Source organism: Coregonus clupeaformis, chromosome 9 (genome assembly GCF_020615455.1).
Source record: "Coregonus clupeaformis isolate EN_2021a chromosome 9, ASM2061545v1, whole genome shotgun sequence".
Lineage (NCBI taxonomy): Eukaryota > Metazoa > Chordata > Actinopteri > Salmoniformes > Salmonidae > Coregonus > Coregonus clupeaformis.
Window position 1 is genome coordinate 1775519 of NC_059200.1, and position 19301 is coordinate 1794819.

Sequence of the window (19301 nt, forward strand, 5' to 3'; positions counted from 1 at the left end):
TTAACTTACCTATTTAATGACGTTAATTCACCCAAAACTAATCAAACAAAACACAGGTGAGTAACCTTTTCTAACCTATCCATCATTGATACACGGAGTATACCAAACATTAGGAACACCTTCCTAATATTGAGTTGACCCCCCGCACACACAGTTTGCCCTCAGAACGGCCTTAATTCGTCAGGGCATGGACTCTACAAGGTGTCGAAAGCATTCCACAGGGATGCTGGCCCATGTTGACTCCAATGCTTCCCACAGTTGTCAAGTTGGCTGGATGTCCTTGGGATGATGGACCATTCTTGATACACACTGGAAACTTTTGAGCGTGAAAAACCCAGCAGCGTTGCAATTCTTGACACAAACCATTGCGCCTGGCACCTACTACCATACCCCGTTCCAAGGCACTTAAATCTTTTGTCTTGCCCATTCAACGTCTGAATGGCACACATACACAATCCATGTCTCAATTGTCTCGAGGCTTAAAATCCTTCTTTAACCTGTCTCCTCCCCTTCATCTACACTGATTTGAAGTGGATTTAACAAGTGACATCAATAAGAAATAATCGCTTTCACCTGGATTCACCTGGTCAGTCTAGATGATGGAAAGAACAGGTGCTCTTAATGTTTTGTATACTCAGTGTATATTAACAATGTAAAATAACATCTAACAATGTACAATGGTACAGTCTTAATCAATCAATATTGAAAACCCCTCTTTTTCATTACTTTTATAGGGGTGTCCTTTTCTAGTCAGTCCCCAACCACTGTGCAACATATCTTTCCTCTCCCTCTAATACTGTCTAAGTATTAGTCCTTCTCCTTTTGTCTCTTATAATTGACCTGGATGCTGATATGTAAGATTTTAGTGGTTGTCTGTTTTTAATTTCTTTGCTTAATCTCTGACTGCTGCGTCATGGTGTCCTTCTTGCCTGATGCTCTCTTTGGGCCATGACTACCATAATTTCAAGCTTGACTCTCATTACTCAAGTGGAATTTGGTATTTACTTCACATTTCCCTCAGTCCGACGTGTGTTTGTGGCTCTCTATGACTGACCTGTGTGTGAGTGTGTTTGCTGACTTCTCAGAGTAGCCATAACGAGTTGTTCTCCCATGCGATGCCTCTCTCTGCTCCCTCTGCCCCTCTCAGCCGCCAAAACCCTTCAGATCTTTAACATTGAGATGAAGAGCAAGATGAAGGCTCACACCATGACGGACGACGTCACCTTCTGGAAGTGGATCTCCCTCAACACAGTGGCACTTGTGACCGACAATGCCGTCTACCATTGGAGCATGGAGGGGGACTCCCAGCCAATCAAAGTCTTTGACCGGCACTCCAGCCTGGCGGGCTGTCAAATCATCAACTACCGCACTGACGCCAAGCAGAAATGGCTACTGCTCATCGGCATCTCCGCACAGGTTACAGTCTTAGACACACACACACACCCACACACATACACACACACACTAACTCAATGACAGTGAATATACCTAATCTCACACACATATACCTAGCTATGCACTATCAAACTTGACTCATCGTTGTAGCAGAGAATGTTGCCATTGCCCTGTAATGAACATAATGAACATGTTTTTTCTCTGTTGCAGCAAAACCGTGTGGTGGGCGCCATGCAGTTGTACTCTGTGGACAGGAAGGTGTCACAGCCCATCGAGGGCCACGCCGCCGGCTTCGCCCAGTTCAAAATGGAGGGCAACACAGAGGAGTCCACACTGTTCTGCTTTGCTGTGAGAGGACAGGCCGGAGGAAAGGTAGGACAAAGGACTGGGGTACTGAGGGGAGGGGGGTTATTGGATATTGGGGTTGGTTGGTGGAGATGGTTTTCATTTTCACTTGACAATACTCAGCTAGCAAAGCTGGTTGAAATGACATAATTATAACCAGATTAAAACTAACAGGTTAAAATCTGGTTGTGTTGATGTCATTGCAGCCAGTTTTGCCCGCTGGCTAAGCACGTCATTGTAGATGACTGTAAATAACGTTGTTCTCTAATGATCATCTCTATTGTAGTTGCACATCATTGAGGTGGGCACCCCACCCACAGGGAACCAGCCTTTTCCAAAGAAAGCAGTGGACGTGTTCTTCCCTCCAGAGGCTCAGAACGACTTCCCTGTGGCCATGCAGGTACGTAATAGCTAATAACTATGGACTGTACTGTACTTATCACTCTTATACCCCTTTCACACTACTGAGCCAAGACAAGCTGTACTGTGCTGGCGTGGATCCACCATAATTACATGCTGGAAAGGCCAATATGAAAAGAAAAGTAGTACGGTTCGTGTCAGCGAAGTAATGTGAGAAGGTTATTAGTGTTAGCCAAGGGAAGCCTAGTAGGTAGCTGTGGACTGTACTAAACACTGATAGCCACTGTTAGCCAAGGACACCCTGACCTTGTGGCACAGCACATACAGTGCCTTCAGAACGTATTCATACCCCTTGACGTATTCCACATTTTGTTGTGTTACAACCTGAATTAAAAATGTATAAAAAAAAAAAAAAATCTTGCCCATCTACACACAATACCCCATAATGACAGTGAAAACATGTTTTTAGACATTTTGGCTAATTTATTGAAAATAAAATACAGAAATATGACATTTACATAAGTATTCAATACATGTTAGAATCACTTTTGGCAGCGATTACAGCTGTGAGTCTTTCTGGGAAAGTCTCTAAGAGCTTTGCACACCTGGATTATACAATATTTGCCCATTATTATTTATCATTGCTAGACAAACATTTTCAGGTCTTGCCATAGATTTTCAAGCAGATTTAAGTCGAAACTGTCACTCGGCCACTCAGGAACATTCACTGTCTTCTTGGTAAGCAAGATATGGCCTTGTGTTTTAGGTTATTATCGTACTGAAAGGTGATTTCATCTCCAAGTGTCTGTTGGAAAGCAGACTGAACCAGCCTGTGCTTAGCTCCATTCCATTTCTTTTTTTATCCTGAAAAACTCCCCAGTCCTTAACGACTACAAGCATACCCATAACATGATGCAGCCATCACTATGCTTGAAAATATGGAGAGTGGTACTCAATAATGTGTTGTATTGGATTTTCCCCAAACACACTTTGTATTCAGGACAAAAAGTGAATTGCTTTGCCACATTTTTAGCTGGTCCTCTGTAGCTCAATTGGTAGAGCATGGTGCTTGTAATGCTAGGGTACATAAAAATGTATGCACACATGACTGTAAGTCGCTTTTGATAAAAGCCTCTGCTAAATGGCATATTATTAATATTATTATTATTACTTTAGTGCCTTGTTGCAAACAGGATGCATGTTTTGGAATATTTGTATTCTGTACAGGCTTCCTTCTTTTCACTCTGTCAATTAGGTTAGTATTGTGGAGTAAATACAATGTTGTTGATCCATCCTCAGTTTTCGCCTATCACAGCCATTAAACGCTGTAACTGGTGAAATCCCTGAGCGGTTTCCTCCCTCTCCGGCAACTGAGTTAGGAAAGACGCCTCTATCTTTGTAGTGACTGGGTTTATTGATACACCATCCAAAGTGTAATGAATAACTAAACCATGCTCAAAGGGATATTCATGAATTAATGAATTAAATTCAATAAATGAATGAACGAAAGACATCTGTACTGCCCTTGAAGGGATTTTTTTTTTCAACCTTAGAGTACTCTGCTTTTACAAATTCTGCCTTTTTCCTCTCAGATAAGCTCCAAGCAGGATGTGGTGTTCCTCATCACCAAATATGGCTACATCCACCTGTATGACCTGGAGACTGGCACCTGCATCTACATGAACAGGATCAGCGGGGAGACCATCTTTGTCACGGCCCAACACGAAGCCACCGCTGGGATCATCGGGGTCAACAGGAAAGGACAGGTACAGATACCACCTCTCCCACCCTCCTCTATACCAACCTCGTTTATCCCCACCTTCTCTATCACCACGTTCTTGGAAAGACAGAAATAACAGAAATATGGCCTGATTGATTGATAGATTTTTCTGACGCTCACAGCATTTTACAATGTAAAGAGAACTCCCCTCATCCACCACAAATGTGTTGATTATTTTACACCCCCTCTTTTGTATGTAACAAGTTGTAGTGCACAGTACAGTGTAATCCATTCAGCTCGATGAAGCTACTTGTAATCCTAGCGTTGTAACTATTGATGTGCTCCACTGTAAACCAGCCCTGTGTGTTCCTCCTCATTACTATACCACCGCTGGTTCAATACTGCTGCATTATACATCCCTACATTATACAGCCTCTCTCTAGGGACAACAGAGGAGGAGGAGGCTGGGTCTAGAATACATACCACCGTGAGCTGATTACCCAAGCAGCTCCCTATATAATACCCACCACCACCACATCTAAGACCCAACAAGACAACCATTAATAATCCCACCCTCTTTTATATCCTACCATATGTTCAGGGGTAAGCAGCACAGGGAGGTGGATAGATGATAAGAAGAGCTGGAGTTGTGCGAACGGGATTAACAATTATCCCGGCCTGTCGTCGCCGTTGTCAGAGGACTCAGTCTCTCAATCTAAGCGATGAGGTGTCCGTTCGTTATAAATAATCAAAGGTTGTTGGGTTTCACAGGTGAACAGAGAGAGATCCATCCCCCCTCCAACACACACACACACACACACACCTCCACTGTGAAGGCATTACAGCAGGATACCAGGATCCATCTAACTGATGAATAATGTTCCAGCCAGGCCACAGACCACATGCATTATTAAGTGGAGGAGTGAAAGCTGATCTGAGACACACGCTGTCAGACCTGCATTGCTGGCGCATAGAGCACACAGATAGACACTGGCTGGGGTTTCTATAGAGCAGTGAGCACAGAGACACTGGCTGGGGTTTCTATAGAGCAGTGAGCACAGAGACACTGGCTGTAGTTTGTATGGATGATAATGTCATAGAGACACTGGCAGGCTGGGGCTTCTATGCAGTACATTTTCCCCCTATATGCATTTAAATTGCAGAATCGTGGCCACCACTGCAAATAAATATACTTTATTTTTTATATAATGTAGATTTACAGACGTATGCCCCACCCGCTAACTCAGCAAGATTAATTTGCTTCCCTTTGGCTGTAGAAGATGTAGCCAAGCTTGCAGGAGTTGGAATGCGAGGGCACAGTAGTCGTGTGTGTGTGTGGTTTGACTGCTCATTAGTTGGAATGAATTGGGATAGCTTAAAAGCATAATGCCTTGGTAATAGGGATGCCTGCTGGCTAAGCAGGTCCTACAGTGTCTGTCTTCTCCATCACTGTCCCACACAGAGAGCTGTGGGGCTGGGCTCGCCTCTCCTTTTCTCCCAGTGTGTGTGTGTCAGTGTGTGTGTGTGTGTGTGTCAGGAGGAAGAGCCAGGGTCCAAGATGCTGCGTCTGCAGCCAGGCACAGGAACACAGTAACACAGGCACTGACTGACCTTGGGATGGAGGAATCCCTGCAAAAAAAACTGCAGTACAGAGCTGCTCTGCAGTAATTAGAGGGAGAAAAGAGAGGGGGAGATGTGATGACTTTCACTTTGTCAGAACCAGTTGTGTTGACAGTTGATAATGTCACCGCTCTCTGTAGTCACTAAGGTTTGACTCACAGCTCATCCCTCTCTCTGCCTCTAGCTACTACTGACGTCAATACATCCCCCTCTACACACACACACACACACACACACACACACACACACACACTAGGGTTGAATATTCTCCCGGTATTTTACAAATGTTCCATCCCGAGAGTAAATAACTTTTCTCACGGGTAACACCGGAAGTGTCATTGAAAAGCATTATCAAGCATATAAATAGGCTTATGTTTGGATTTGATTAGATCTTTGATCCAAATTCAAGGCTGATGCTACCTGAGCCATATATTAAATACATTTAATGAGCCCAAGCCCAAATGATTGTGCGGTTATCCAATACATATATGATATAGGCTACTGTACATTACTAACGACAGAAAAACATAAAAGCCCATAGATGTGGCTAGCTATATGCTCTCTTGGGTAAAAAACTGAAACAAGCTCCAGTAGGCTAATCTTTTTGAGTGTGAACTGTATTACTGTACGATATTGTATTATACTGTATTATATGGACTGGAATTACGCACATCGTTCAAACCACGATAAAGCAGGGAGAACATGCGATTCTGGTGCAGCACATGCAGCCTACAAAGTTACAAGTATAGGCTAGCAAATTTGATTTAAGTTTGAAATATAATGGGACCTATTTGTATAATTAGTAGGCTGACACATAGATACCTTGCATAATATTTCCCCTATTGTTATTAGCCTACCTCCTCTTTCTCTCTCTATTGTTGCTTCATTCCTTCCTTCATATCTTCATCATTCTAATGACATCCTTGAATAATATAGGACTAGTATTAGATGCAGAAGGCATCTTCTCTTCACGAAGATTGAAAGGTTATGGGTCTGAATAAATAACTGCTATAGCCTACCGCCATCGCGCATTCGCTCTTTCAAACTATCCGTGAGTTCTATTGGCTGCTGTATTTAACATTCAGCAAACAAGAGCTTGCGTCCCTCTTCTGATAGTTTATTGGTATAAGAAATACTAAAAAAATAATGTCCAGCAAGCTATTCTAGTCTAGCTTTTCCTGCATGGGACTCCCAAGAGCTAAGGAGCACAGGTGGGTGCGTATTGCGCAAGAGACAGAGGCTATAAGTTAGAAGCTTAGTAAGCATAACCCATCATTAATTAGCTAAATATAAGGCTAATACTGCATTGAATGTATTACCTGAAAGAGGTAGGCTAGGGATATATATAAATCTAGAACAGGATTATCTATTTTAGATGCAATTTGAATGGAGTTGATGGAGAGCGAGAGACTACGAGAGAGAAAGACTACGAGAGAGAAAGACTACGAGAGGGTGCTTGCGTGTGCACCAGTTTCTGTTATTTATCCCGGGAAAAAGTGAGTTTTTGGGGGGTAAATCCCGATAATCTCGGTAACCAGGTTCCTGCCATTCAACCCTAACACACACACACAAACACACATCTCCACTAAGAGCTCTAATTTTACTCCTCTTTTCTTTGCCTCCATCCCACCCGCCCTTTATTAGCCCAACAATATTATTAGGGGAGTGGTCTTTCTGACCCCTCCTCTCTGAGTGAAGGGGAGAATGAGGTGCAGTCATGCCTGTTAACAGCTGTGGGCAGTGACCTGCTGGGCTTGTTATCGTGAGGCCCCTCTCCTCTCTCCAGTCCCCCATATAGAACCTTCCACCAGAGGCACATGTTACACTGACACACTAATGATGCATTTACCATCATTACAATGTATCAGCCCCAACCCACGGCCTGGCTCAATGCTCCCAGAACAGTTCATATTGTTTAGCCTAATATGCCCTGTTTACCCTCTGCATTTAAATTCTGTTTTCATCCCAGCCATCAAAGCTCCTAGAAGTAAGAGTGTGTGGTTGAATGTGCATGCATAATACAGTATGTGATTTAGCTAGCTGAGTCTATGGTGCACTATGCAGTGTCAGTCATAGATGGTCGTGAGTGCACTAACTCACTGGCGCTGATGGCTTTTGACAGGCCCTGAATCGGCTGCCTGTTAGTTAGAGTATGTATAGGCCACTACAGACGGAGCAAAGGCCATTTCAAAGAGGCCCATTTCAAGCTCTTGTCCACTCACTGAGCTTATTTCTTTTAGAGAAAGTGTTGATAGTCAGCAAAAAGAAAGCTACAAAAAAGACACCTAGCATTTGTTTTGGCTAGCCTTCTGTAGCCAGAGCGATATATATTTTGAAACGTAGCAGTCTTAGACATGGGTGAATGTCCTATTTTGAGATGTAAAAATATATATATATATATATATTCTTAATGCAAAATGCAATTTTAAAGAATAGAATGTCTTACATTGCTAAATTATATTACACAGCTTTTTTTTTTATATACCATAATAACCAAATGTAGTCTATTACTAGCTGAATAGATAGATAGATAGATAATTAAGCATGTCAACCTAGGCCCTGCATGACCCTAATGCATTTATAAAGTACCCTAAGTCCGGGCCAGTAGTACCCCAAGTCCAGGCCCTCACCTTCCCCCTTTGACCCCGCTGACCTTCCTCTCCCACCTGATTGATCACTAGTCCTCCAGAGTTTTATTTTTTTTAAACAATCTGGCTAGCTGGTGCCTATCTGGGTTGGTCGAGGAAAAGTACAAAGCGCGAACAAACAAATGGTTAGCTAGCTCCGTCTCTCTGGCAGAAAGCGAACACCCCTCTCTCTCTTCATCCTCCATTTCACACATGGCTGTGTCCTTTGTTTACTTGTGGATGGGATTGCCTTACACACTGACACAGAGCTCTGGCTCTGTCCTACCATTTACCGTCCTGTATGTTAGGAACCTGATCTGGAGCATACGCTGGCATCTCTACATGTCCTTCAATGGGAACCATGTACAAAAACAGACACCATTGTAGCTGGATAGTAGATACACCCCCCTGTCAACAAGTAGCTCAGTAAACACTATTGAGATTAAGAGAAAAGGGTCAGTAGAGCAATGTTATTTAATTAATCTAGTTTAAACTGAAATATAATTTTCTGTCAGCCTCGCATACCTACATGTATCCCCTTTACACTCATACCCGTATGCGGGTTGAAAATGGCAGATTTGGGCACTGATAAACGCCTAAATTGGAACACAGTGGCTGTACAGTAACATGCTATACATGACATCAGAACTTTGGCTCTGCGCTTCACAGCTCTGTATGGGTTTTGACTGACAGCCGTTCTGAACTTTAGCACCTCGCACAACATTTTTTGTTGTCTGAGTGAGGGAAATGCTGTAAATTACGAAGACTATGTATTTTGAAAGATTATATGTTGAGGATTATAATAAATACCGCTTTGATGTCATACAAGTAAGCCAAACACCCGTGAGTCCAAATGTGCACTTCACATTTCCATATCATATAACTCATGTAAATACAATGTCAACGTTTATGATCAATGTTTGACTTAGTTACAAGATGAGTTATACCCTGGGTTGTCCTGAACAGAATGAGCCTATGTTTGTTGTATTGTGAAGAAAGTTTGCCGCGGACCACGCCTCTGAATGCATGACTCCATTCTATGCACACCGAAATTACGATCTGCCTAACACTGTAAGATCGTATTTTATAATTTAGCTAGTCAAGTCAGTGAAGAACAAATTCTTATTTATAATAACTGCCTACACCGGCCAAACCCGGACGACACTGGGCCAATTGTGCGCCGCCCTATGGGACTCCCAATCACGGTCATTGTGATACAGCCTGGAATCAAACCAGGGTCTGTAGTGACGCCTCTAGCACTGAGATGCAGTGCCTTAGACCGTTGCGCCACTCGGAAGCCCCATATGCTTTCCATATTTCTTCTGTAAGAAACATTTCAATTTAGCCCTATCCATATAGACCAATTGCCACGAGTGTAAAGGGTTAAAGCACTAACTCTCGAAGGTCCCCCCCCCCCCCAATTGAACAAAGCCATTGTTTCTTGTCTATTGGGTCCTATGTCTGTATTTTATGGATGATTTTCAAACTCCTCTCTCACCCATGTCCTCTCTCCAGGTCCTGTCAGTGTGTGTGGAGGAGGAGAACATCATCCCCTACATCACCAATGTGCTCCAGAACCCAGACCTGGCCCTGCGCATGGCCGTCCGTAACAACCTAGCTGGGGCCGAGGAGCTGTTCGCACGGAAGTTCAACAACCTGTTTGCCGGGGGAAACTATTCTGAGGCTGCCAAGGTGGCTGCCAATGCACCAAAGGTAACTTGTATATAAACGGTACAGGGTCTCCCTCCAGGGGCTGTCTGATCACATTGCTGTAATTAAATGGAAGTTAAACTTTCTGATATCCACTACAGATTTCTGTTTGTCCATATCATGTTACATCAATACACTATCAAAGTGAATAGTAGCTCACATGATCACGAGAGACTTTGGATATGCAAATGCATTTCTGAATAAATAACCGTTAACTCCTCTCATTTGAATAGTTTGTCTCCAGCATGTACGTGTTGCTATGTAGAATATGTTGCTAGCAAAACCCTCTCACAGCCATGTATCAGCAGTATCGCTCTGTGAATATATAAACTGCAGCTGACTCCCTCCACCCATGTCTTGTTGTTCTGTCTCCTCTCTCCCCTCCAGGGTATCCTGCGTACTCCAGACACCATCCGTAAGTTCCAGAGTGTGCCAGCCCAGCCAGGCCAGACCTCTCCCCTGCTGCAGTACTTTGGCATCCTGCTGGACCAGGGCCAGCTCAACAAGTTTGAGTCTCTGGAGCTGTGCAGGCCCGTCCTACAGCAGGGACGCAAGCAGCTGCTGGAGAAGTGGCTCAAAGAGGACAAGGTGTGTGTGTGTCTGTCTCAGAGAGAAGGGGGAGAGATGGGTATCTGACCTCCCATAGGAAGAGGCCTTTCCTGAGGGGGGGGGGGGTGTGTCCATGTTCATATCTCCCCAATCATCAGAGTTGTTTGTCCTTTCTACGATTTGAGGCAAACTGTTTGTTATGCTGAGTATTTGAAGAGTTTTTCCCCGCCTTCAGAGTGCTGGGAAATGTGGGCGGCTCCTTTGTCTGTCTCAATGTTTCCCCCCATAGTTTTCTGCTTCATACTAATTGTGAATGTTTAAATGTGTTAAAAATCACACACAATTGAAACATTACATTATATTCCAAATATTATTTTAAAAAAACTTTTCTGTAGGGGTTTTCAGTAGGTTATTTTACCTGTAGGGTACTTGTGGTGAAACTAACTGTTTGTCTCTTCTCAGCTGGAGTGTTCTGAAGAGCTGGGGGACCTGGTGAAGTCAGTGGACCCCACCCTGGCTCTCTCCGTCTACCTGAGGGCCAACGTACCCAACAAGGTCATCCAGTGCTTCGCTGAGACCGGACAGTTCCCCAAGATAGTCCTGTACGCCAAGAAGGTACGTTTTCACTCTGCGATGGAGCTCTGTTGATGTTCCTGTTTCCTTGGTTTGCTTTCCTTATGACATGTTTGAGGAAGTGGATGAGCTGTATCTTAGTGTCCCGAGAGGGGCTTTAGAATGGGATCGGCTCCATTGGGGCCAAATGGGGGTTGGAAAGAGGGCTTTAGATTTCATTAGCTAGATACTTGATGTATGATTGAAAGGTATGTGATATGACAATGAAAGGGTGTTTAAAAAACTAAATACATATTATAAATATGTACGTTGAGGAGTAGATTGGTGCATTGGTAAATGTGGTTGTAACTGTTGTCTTGCTCTTTCTGTGTGGGTAGGTGGGCTACACTCCAGACTGGATCTTCCTGCTGAGGAACGTGATGAGGATCAGTCCAGAACAGGGCCTGCAGTTCTCACAGATGCTGGTCCAGGACGAGGAGCCTCTGGCTGACATCACACAGGTTGGTGGGGGGGGTGTGGGGGGAGAGGGAGGACGAGTGAGAAGGAGGGAGGGGAGGGGAAGGAGAGGGTGGGAGGAGGGAGATATTGGGGGAAGGATGGGAGAGGGGAAGGAGGAAGACGGAAGGGAGAGATAGGAGGGAGATGGAAATGATTTGAGAGAGGGAGAGGGGAAGAGACCCTAGACTATACAATGGCGCCGGAGGGGGTGGCTGCCGTTTTATGGGCTCAACCAACTGTGCTATTTTGTTAGTTTTTTCGCATTGTTTGTAACTTATTTTTTAACTTATTGTGTACATAATGTTGCTGCTACCGTCTCTTATGACCGAAAATAACTTCTGGACATCAGAACAGCTATTACTCACCTCGAACTGGACAAATCATTTTTCTTCAACGAGTCTGACGCGGGCCCGTTTTCTCGGGAACGGGCCCAAATCCCCGTCATTTGCGTGAAGAAAAGACAGAGAAAAGGGGGGTGGAGGTCGGGCTACCTTCTGAGAATTCGTAGGCGAGTGAGTAAACCTCCACTACCATCCGTTCTATTGGCCAACGTGCAATCATTGGAAAACAAAATGGATGATCTACGATCAAGAATATCCTACGAACGGGACATTAAAAACTGTATCTTATGTTTCACTGAGTCGTGGCTGAACGACGATACGGATAATATAGAGCTGGCATTTTCCATGCATCAGCAGGACAGAGAAGCTACGTGTGTCTATTTGTCAATAACAGCTGGTGCGCGATGTCTAATATTAAAGACGTCTCGAGGTATTGCTCGCCTGAGGTAGAGTACCTCATGATAAGCTGTAGACCACACTATCTACCAAGAGAGTTCTCATCTATATTATTCGTAGCCGTCTATTTACCACCACAAACCGATGCTGGCACGAAGACCGCACTCAACGATATAAGGCCATAAGCAAACGAGGAAATGCTCATCCAGAAGTGGCGCGCCTAGTGGCCGGGGACTTTAATGCAGGCAAACTTAAATCAGTTTTACCTAATTTATACCAACATGTCACATGTGCAACCAGAGGAAAAACAACTCTAGACGTACATATCCCAACCAGAAGCCATGGATTACAGGCAACATCTGCATTGCGCTAAAGGCTAGAGCTGCCGCTTTCAAGGAGCGGGACACTAATCCGGACGCTTATAAGAAATCCTGCTACGCCCTCAGACGAACCATCAAACAGGCAAAGCGTCAATACAGGATTAAGATTGAATCCTACTACACCGGCTCTGACATTTGTCGGATGTGGCAGGGCTTGAAAACTATTACGTAATACAAAGGGAAACCCAGCCGTGAGCTGCCCAGTGACGCGAGCCTACCAGACGAGCTAAATGCCTTTTTATGCTAGTTTCGAGGCAAGCAACACTGAAGCATGCATGAGAGCACCAGCTGTTCTGGACGACTGTGTGATAACGCTCTCAGTAGCCGATGTGAGCAAGACCTTTAAACAGGTCAACATTTACAAAGCCGCGGGGCCAGACGGATTACCAGGACGTGTACTCAAGGCGCGGACCAATGAAATAATCCCAAAATTCCAATCTCAAAGCTAAATCAAGAGTATTTCAAATACTCATAATTGTAAGTAGTGTATTTCTGTGGCTGTGTCTTGTGTTGACAGTTGTTATTTTGTTTCTCTCTGTCCCGGTCTGTTCAGATTGTGGATGTGTTCATGGAGTATAACCTGGTCCAGCAGTGTACCTCCTTCCTATTGGATGCCCTGAAGAACAACAGGCCTTCTGAGGGGCCGCTACAGACACGCCTCCTGGAGATGAACCTCATGCACGCCCCACAGGTTCACCTTAAATTTAGATGAGGATATGACAATCAAAAATCCAGTTGCCCTCAAAGGGAACGTGACTATAATTGGCATTCACACTTTATCACCGTTCCATGCTTATCCTTCTCTGTAGGTTGCGGATGCCATCCTGGGCAACCAGATGTTCACCAACTACGACCGTGCCCACATAGCCCAGCTGTGTGAGAAGGCTGGCCTGCTGCAGAGGGCTCTGGAGCACTACACCGACCTGTACGACATCAAGCGGGCCGTGGTGCACACACACCTGCTCAACCCAGAGGTATGAATCCAACAAACCCTAGTGAACCCTCCTCAAAACCCCCTATGACAGTAGTATTCAGGCCAGTCCCCTCTCATGTGTCAGCTAGTGTAAAAAAACAAACATATCACATTGGTTTCAATTAACACAGCTAGATGAACATGACTGTCATGTATTTCTTCATGACACTATCTAATTCTGACCCTACTCTCCTTTCTCTTGCTCTCTCCCTCTCTCTCCCCCCTCTCTCCCTTCCCCCCTCCCTCTCTCCCCCCCTTCCCCTCCCTCTCTCCCCCCTCCCTCCCTCTCTCCCCCCCTCCCTTCCTCTCTCCCCCTCCCTTCCTCTCTCTCCCCCCTCCCTTCCTCTCTCCCCCTCCCTTCCTCTCTCCCCCCTCCCTTCCTCTCTCCCCCTCCCTTCCTCTCTCCCCCTCCCTTCCTCTCTCCCCCTCCCTTCCTCTCTCCCTTCCTCTCTCCGTCCCTCCCTTCCTCTCTCCGTCCCTCCCTTCCTCTCTCCGTCCCTCCCTTCCTCTCTCCGTCCCTCCCTTCCTCTCTCCCCGTCCCTCCCTTCCTCTCTCCCCGTCCCTCCCTTCCTCTCTCCCCGTCCCTCCCTTCCTCTCTCCCCGTCCCTCCCTTCCCTCTCTCCCCGTCCCTCCCTTCCTCTCTCCCCGTCCCTCCCTTCCTCTCTCCCCGTCCCTCCCTTCCTCTCTCCCCGTCCCTCCCTTCCTCTCTCCCCGTCCCTCCCTTCCTCTCTCCCTCCCTCCCTTCCTCTCTCCCTCCCTTCCTCTCTCCCTCCCTCCCTCCCTTCCTCTCTCCCTCCCTCCCTTCCTCTCTCCCTCCCTCCCTTCCTCTCTCCCCCCTCCCTTCCTTCCTCTCTTCCCCCCCTCCCTCCCTTCCTCTCTTCCCCCCTCCCTCCCTTCCTCTCTTCCCCCCTCCCTCCCTTCCTCTCTCCCCCCTCCCTCCCTTCCTCTCCCCCCTCCCTCCCTTCCTCTCCCCCCTCCCTCCCTTCCTCTCCCCGCTCCCTCCCTTCCTCTCCCTCCCCTCCCTCCCTCCCTCTCTCCCCCCCTCCCTCCCTCCCTCTCTCCCCCCAACCTCCCTTCCTCTCTCTCCCCCCAACCTCCCTTCCTCTCTCTCTCTCCCCCCTCCCACCCTTCCTCTCTCCTCTCTTCCTCCCCTTAGTGGCTGGTGAATTTCTTTGGCTCCCTCTCAGTGGAGGACTCTCTAGAGTGCCTGAGGGCCATGTTGTCTGCCAACATCCGTCAGAACCTGCAGATCTGTGTCCAGGTGGCCTCCAAGTACCACGAGCAGCTCTCCACCAACTCCCTAACCGAGCTCTTTGAGTCCTTCAAAAGCTTTGAGGGTGCGTCATACAGCCACACACACTATTCTATACTTCCCTTTGACAGGGTTCGAGATTGTGACCAAAACACTTGCATTTGTGACCCTTTGACTTAGCAGTGCGACCAATTTTTTTACAGGTCGCTAGGGTGGCAGTAAACATTTTTTTGCTGGTCACGTTCGTTTTTGGTTCACAATTTGCTTTTATTTTGTAATTATCTAGATTTATTCAAACAACAATGGGTATGAAAAACAGGTATTCAAAAAGTTGGGTCTGAAGTCTTGGTTGAATCTTTGCGATGCGCAATTCAGTCATCATGTGCTGTTTGAATGTTTATTTTTTTAAAGGCTTTACATTTTAGTCATTTAGCAGTCGCTCTTATCCAGAGCGACTTACAGTTAGTGAGTGCATAAAATGTTTTTTTTTTCATACTGGCCCCCCGTGGGAAATGAACCCACAAACTTTCCCAAAACAACTTCATAATTAAATGTTGACTGCAAAGTAGGTCTACCTGGCAGAATTATATAATGATGATTTTTATCAATCGCGGGGTATTTGTTTTGCATACTCTGCCATCACATGTAGCCTACACTATACATTGTACAGTACAAAAACACAGCTAACCAAACACAATGGTCTCTTGCTAGGTGTGCAATTGAATTAAAGGGGAACTACACCCTCCACATAAAAATAATTTAAAAGTATTATTCCCAGACCTCAGAAGTGGTCTCCTGATGTGGTTTTAAGCATTGTTGTGGAACATTTAAAAACATCTATAAAGTGTGATTTTGAGTGAAAACCTACAACCTGGAAAAATGAAAACGGAATTTACCAAAAGATCAATCTGATTTTATAGGGCCCGACAACTGTAGACTGGCAAATGTACCTGAATGTCAAGCCCTGCAAGGGAATGCTAATTTAAAAGATGGCTAGTCATTATTAGCCTGGTTCTGTATGGAATGCAGGTACATTATGGGACGCAGGTCAGGTCAAACATTGGTGTGACCAAATCATGTGCTGGTGCCACCAGTGGAAAACGTTAGTCTAGAATCCTGTTGGATCACTCTCTCTTTCAGCCATGTGCCCTGTAATCAGCTAAGTAGGCCAGAGGCAGCAGAATGGTTGATGGGCTCAGTAGAATGGCCTGTAGGCCCAGGGTAGACTACAGACGACGAGGTGCCCAATCATAATGGATCTACAGCTCAATAAACGAAGTGAGAGAAAGCCACTGTTTTCAATTGTCCAAATAACTCTTGCAAAACAAACATGGTGGAAAGTGTTTGTGATTTTGGCAAATGGCGTTGTCCCTAAGAAGTACAAGTGTTTTATCTTCATCAGCTAATTCTCAAAGAATGTTGTTTTTGTTATTATAGCCTGAAGTGTGATGTACATTTAATCAAACAAGGGGCAATGAGATGGTGACAGTAGCCGTCCACTCCGGTCTCTTGGGGTGCAGTAGTTGCCCTATCGTAATCACTGTTCTATTTTCCCAGCAATGGTTTTACTATTGAACATGTCCTGACATGTGACTGACATGTTCTCTGGTACTGTATTTCCTCTTGACTGACATTGTCTCTATGGTGATGCTGTGTCCCAGGTCTGTTCTACTTCCTGGGTTCCATCGTTAACTTCAGCCAGGACGCAGAGGTCCACTTCAAGTACATACAGGCAGCCTGCAAGACGGGACAGATCAAAGAGGTGGAGAGGATCTGCAGAGAGAGCAACTGCTACGACCCAGAACGAGTCAAGAACTTCCTCAAGGTAAAAGATGGAGGTAGGGAGGGAGACGGGAAGAAGGTATCTAGAGGGAGGTGAAATGCAACTGACTGAAGATGTACTCTCCCTTTTTGTTTTGCTTTTCTTTCTCTTTCGATCTTTCTTAAGTTTAACTTTATTCTACTCTTTCATTTTCTCTCTCTCTCTCTCTCTCTCTCTCTCTCTCTCTCTCTCTCTCTTCTTAAAATTTAGAAATGACGTTGAAATGAAATTACAAAACTTCTGTCAATCCTATTAATATGCATATCGACCTGCTAACACTAGCGTTTGTGAAACGCTTAAATGTTTCTTTCATTGGTAAGAAGTGTTCCTCAATCAACTGATGGCTGTTATTATCTCTTGTGCTTTTCCCTGTTGTCTATGGAATGGCAGGACATGTACCAGGTATATCTATCCCCAAGTACAGGACTCCCATATCCCTGATTAAACCTGGGATATGTATTACAAGTATAATGACACAACCCGCCGCTGTACTAGGTCTGGGCGATATGGCCTAAAAATCATATCTCTATTATATTTTTTAAACATATGGGCGATTCACGATAAACACTACATGGTCAAAAGTATGTGGACACCTGCTCGTTGAACATCTCATTCCAAAATCATGGGCATTAATATGGAGTTGGTCCCCCTTTGCTGCTATAACAGTTTTCACTCTCCTGGTAAGGCTTTCCACTAAATGTTGGAACATTGCTGCGTGGACTTGCTTCCATTCAGCCACGAGCATTAGTGAGGTCGGGCACTGATGTTGGGTGATTAGGCCTGTCTCACAGTCGGCGTTCCAATTCATCCCAAAGGTGTTCGATGGGGTTGAGGTCAGGGCTCTGTGCAGGCCAGTCAAGTTCTTCCACACCAATCTCAACAAACCATTTCTGTATGGACCTCGCTTTGTGCAGCACGGGGGCACATTGTCATGCTGAAACAAGAAAAGGCCTTGCCCAAACTGTTGCTACAAAGTTGGAAGCACAGAATCGTCTAGAATGCCATTGTATGCTGTAACTTTAAGATTTCCCTTCACTGGAACTAAGGGGCCTAGCCCGAACCATGAAAAACGGCCCCAGACTAGTATTACAAACTAAAGTTTGGCACTATGCATTGGGGCAGGTAGCGTTCTCCTGGCATCCACCAATCCCAGATTCGTCCGTCGGACTGACAGATGGTGAAGCGTGATTCATCACTCCAGAGAACGCGTTTCCATTGCTCCAGAGTCCAATGGTGGCGAGCTTTACACCACTCCAGCCGACGCTTGGCATTGCGCATGGTGATCTTAGGCTTGTGTGCGGTTGCTCGGCCATTGAAACCAATTCATGAAGCTCCCAACGAACAGTTATTGTGCTGACGTTGCTTCCAGAGGCTGTTTGGAACTCGGTAGTGAGTGTTGCAACCGAGGACAGACTATTTTTATGCGCTTCAGTGGTCCCGTTCTGTGAGCTTGTGTGGCCTACCACTTCGCGGCTGAGCCGTTGTTGCTCCTCCACGTTTCCACTTCACAATAACAGCACTTACAGTTCTAGCAAGGCAGAAATTTGACGAACTGACTTGTTGGAAAGGTGGCATCCTATGACGGTGCCATGTTGAAAGTTACTGAGCTCTTCAGTACGGGCCATTCTACTGTCAATGTTTGTCTATGGAGATTGCATGGCTGTGTGCTCGACATTATACATCTGTCAGCAACGGGTGTGGCTGAAGTAGCCGAATCCACTAATTTGAAGGGGTGCCCACATACTTTTGGCCATGTAGTGTATCTGGATTTTTGTTCTCTAAATAAGCTTTGTTGCACAATTAAAGGTCAATAAACTGCATGCAAAATTATACCTAGGCTAAATATAAGACTTCCACAACCATAAACCGACTAATAATATTATTTTATCAAAGTAGAGTTTAACCTGCTTTTTTTGCAATAATCTGGCTTTCAAGTCTGTCGATGAAATATATATATATATGTATATTTTTACAACTTTAACCAGAACAATGCACCTCCACTAATAATGACTAACTTCTTGTAGCAGGCATTATAGAAAATTAACACAGGTCTCATAAACAATCTCTCAAGCACAAGCTCACATGCTAGTGATCACATGCTAGTGAATAGCCAGCTTATCTTTATATTTAAAGTGTAGCCAACTTGGAGCTATTTGCTTGTTAACAAGTTAGAAAGAACAGTTGAACTGTTATGAATACAACCTCCTGTCCTTCTCCAACTGTTTGAACAACATAGCTTGTTCACTTTGTTTAGATATTGAAATCAAGTGGCCAACCTGGATAAGAAGATGCTTAGGCTATTGTCAAAGTCGCGTCAATTCAAATCTGGTATTGGGAACAAAAGAGGTCAACACGACTTCTAAGTTATACTAGTTATTTTAATTAATGCAAAAACCTTCAATGGTAAATATGATGTTTCGTATATACGGGCTCTCTGAGATACCTCGCAGGACACCCCAGAGAACTAAATCCATTGTTTCAGATTGTTGCTCAAATACTCTGACAGAGAAAGTTTCCCACTTCTCTGCTGGCCAATCAGAGTAAAGAACTGAGTGTGGTTTAAACTTTACTCAGCCAATCCGTTGGTTCAGGGGTTGGTCTCATCTCCTCGGCGCCATTTGTTGCACACTTCAGCCAGGCACAACTTTATCATAACAACCTATCATAGTGAGAAGAGCCAGCTCCCTTAGACATCATTCCTACGTCCAAGGAAGGCTCACAGATCACAAAGAACTAGTAT

At 45.0% G+C, this 19301-nt stretch overlaps 1 protein-coding gene across 4 annotated transcripts in view; it reads left to right on the forward strand.

Moving 5' to 3' along the window:
- The window catches only part of LOC121573560 (clathrin heavy chain 1), a 75493-nt gene that overhangs the window by 28938 nt on the left and 27254 nt on the right, over positions 1–19301 (forward strand). For all 4 annotated transcript variants that reach the window (XM_041885643.2, XM_041885644.2, XM_041885646.2 and 1 more), the window contains 12 exons: positions 1148–1416; positions 1606–1767; positions 2027–2140; positions 3693–3866; positions 9583–9780; positions 10165–10365; positions 10789–10941; positions 11277–11399; positions 13068–13205; positions 13324–13488; positions 14644–14824; positions 16401–16564. In XM_041885643.2, coding sequence (XP_041741577.1) covers positions 1148–1416; positions 1606–1767; positions 2027–2140; positions 3693–3866; positions 9583–9780; positions 10165–10365; positions 10789–10941; positions 11277–11399; positions 13068–13205; positions 13324–13488; positions 14644–14824; positions 16401–16564 — 2042 coding nt within the window. The remainder of the gene's footprint in view (positions 1–1147; positions 1417–1605; positions 1768–2026; positions 2141–3692; positions 3867–9582; positions 9781–10164; positions 10366–10788; positions 10942–11276; positions 11400–13067; positions 13206–13323; positions 13489–14643; positions 14825–16400; positions 16565–19301) is intronic.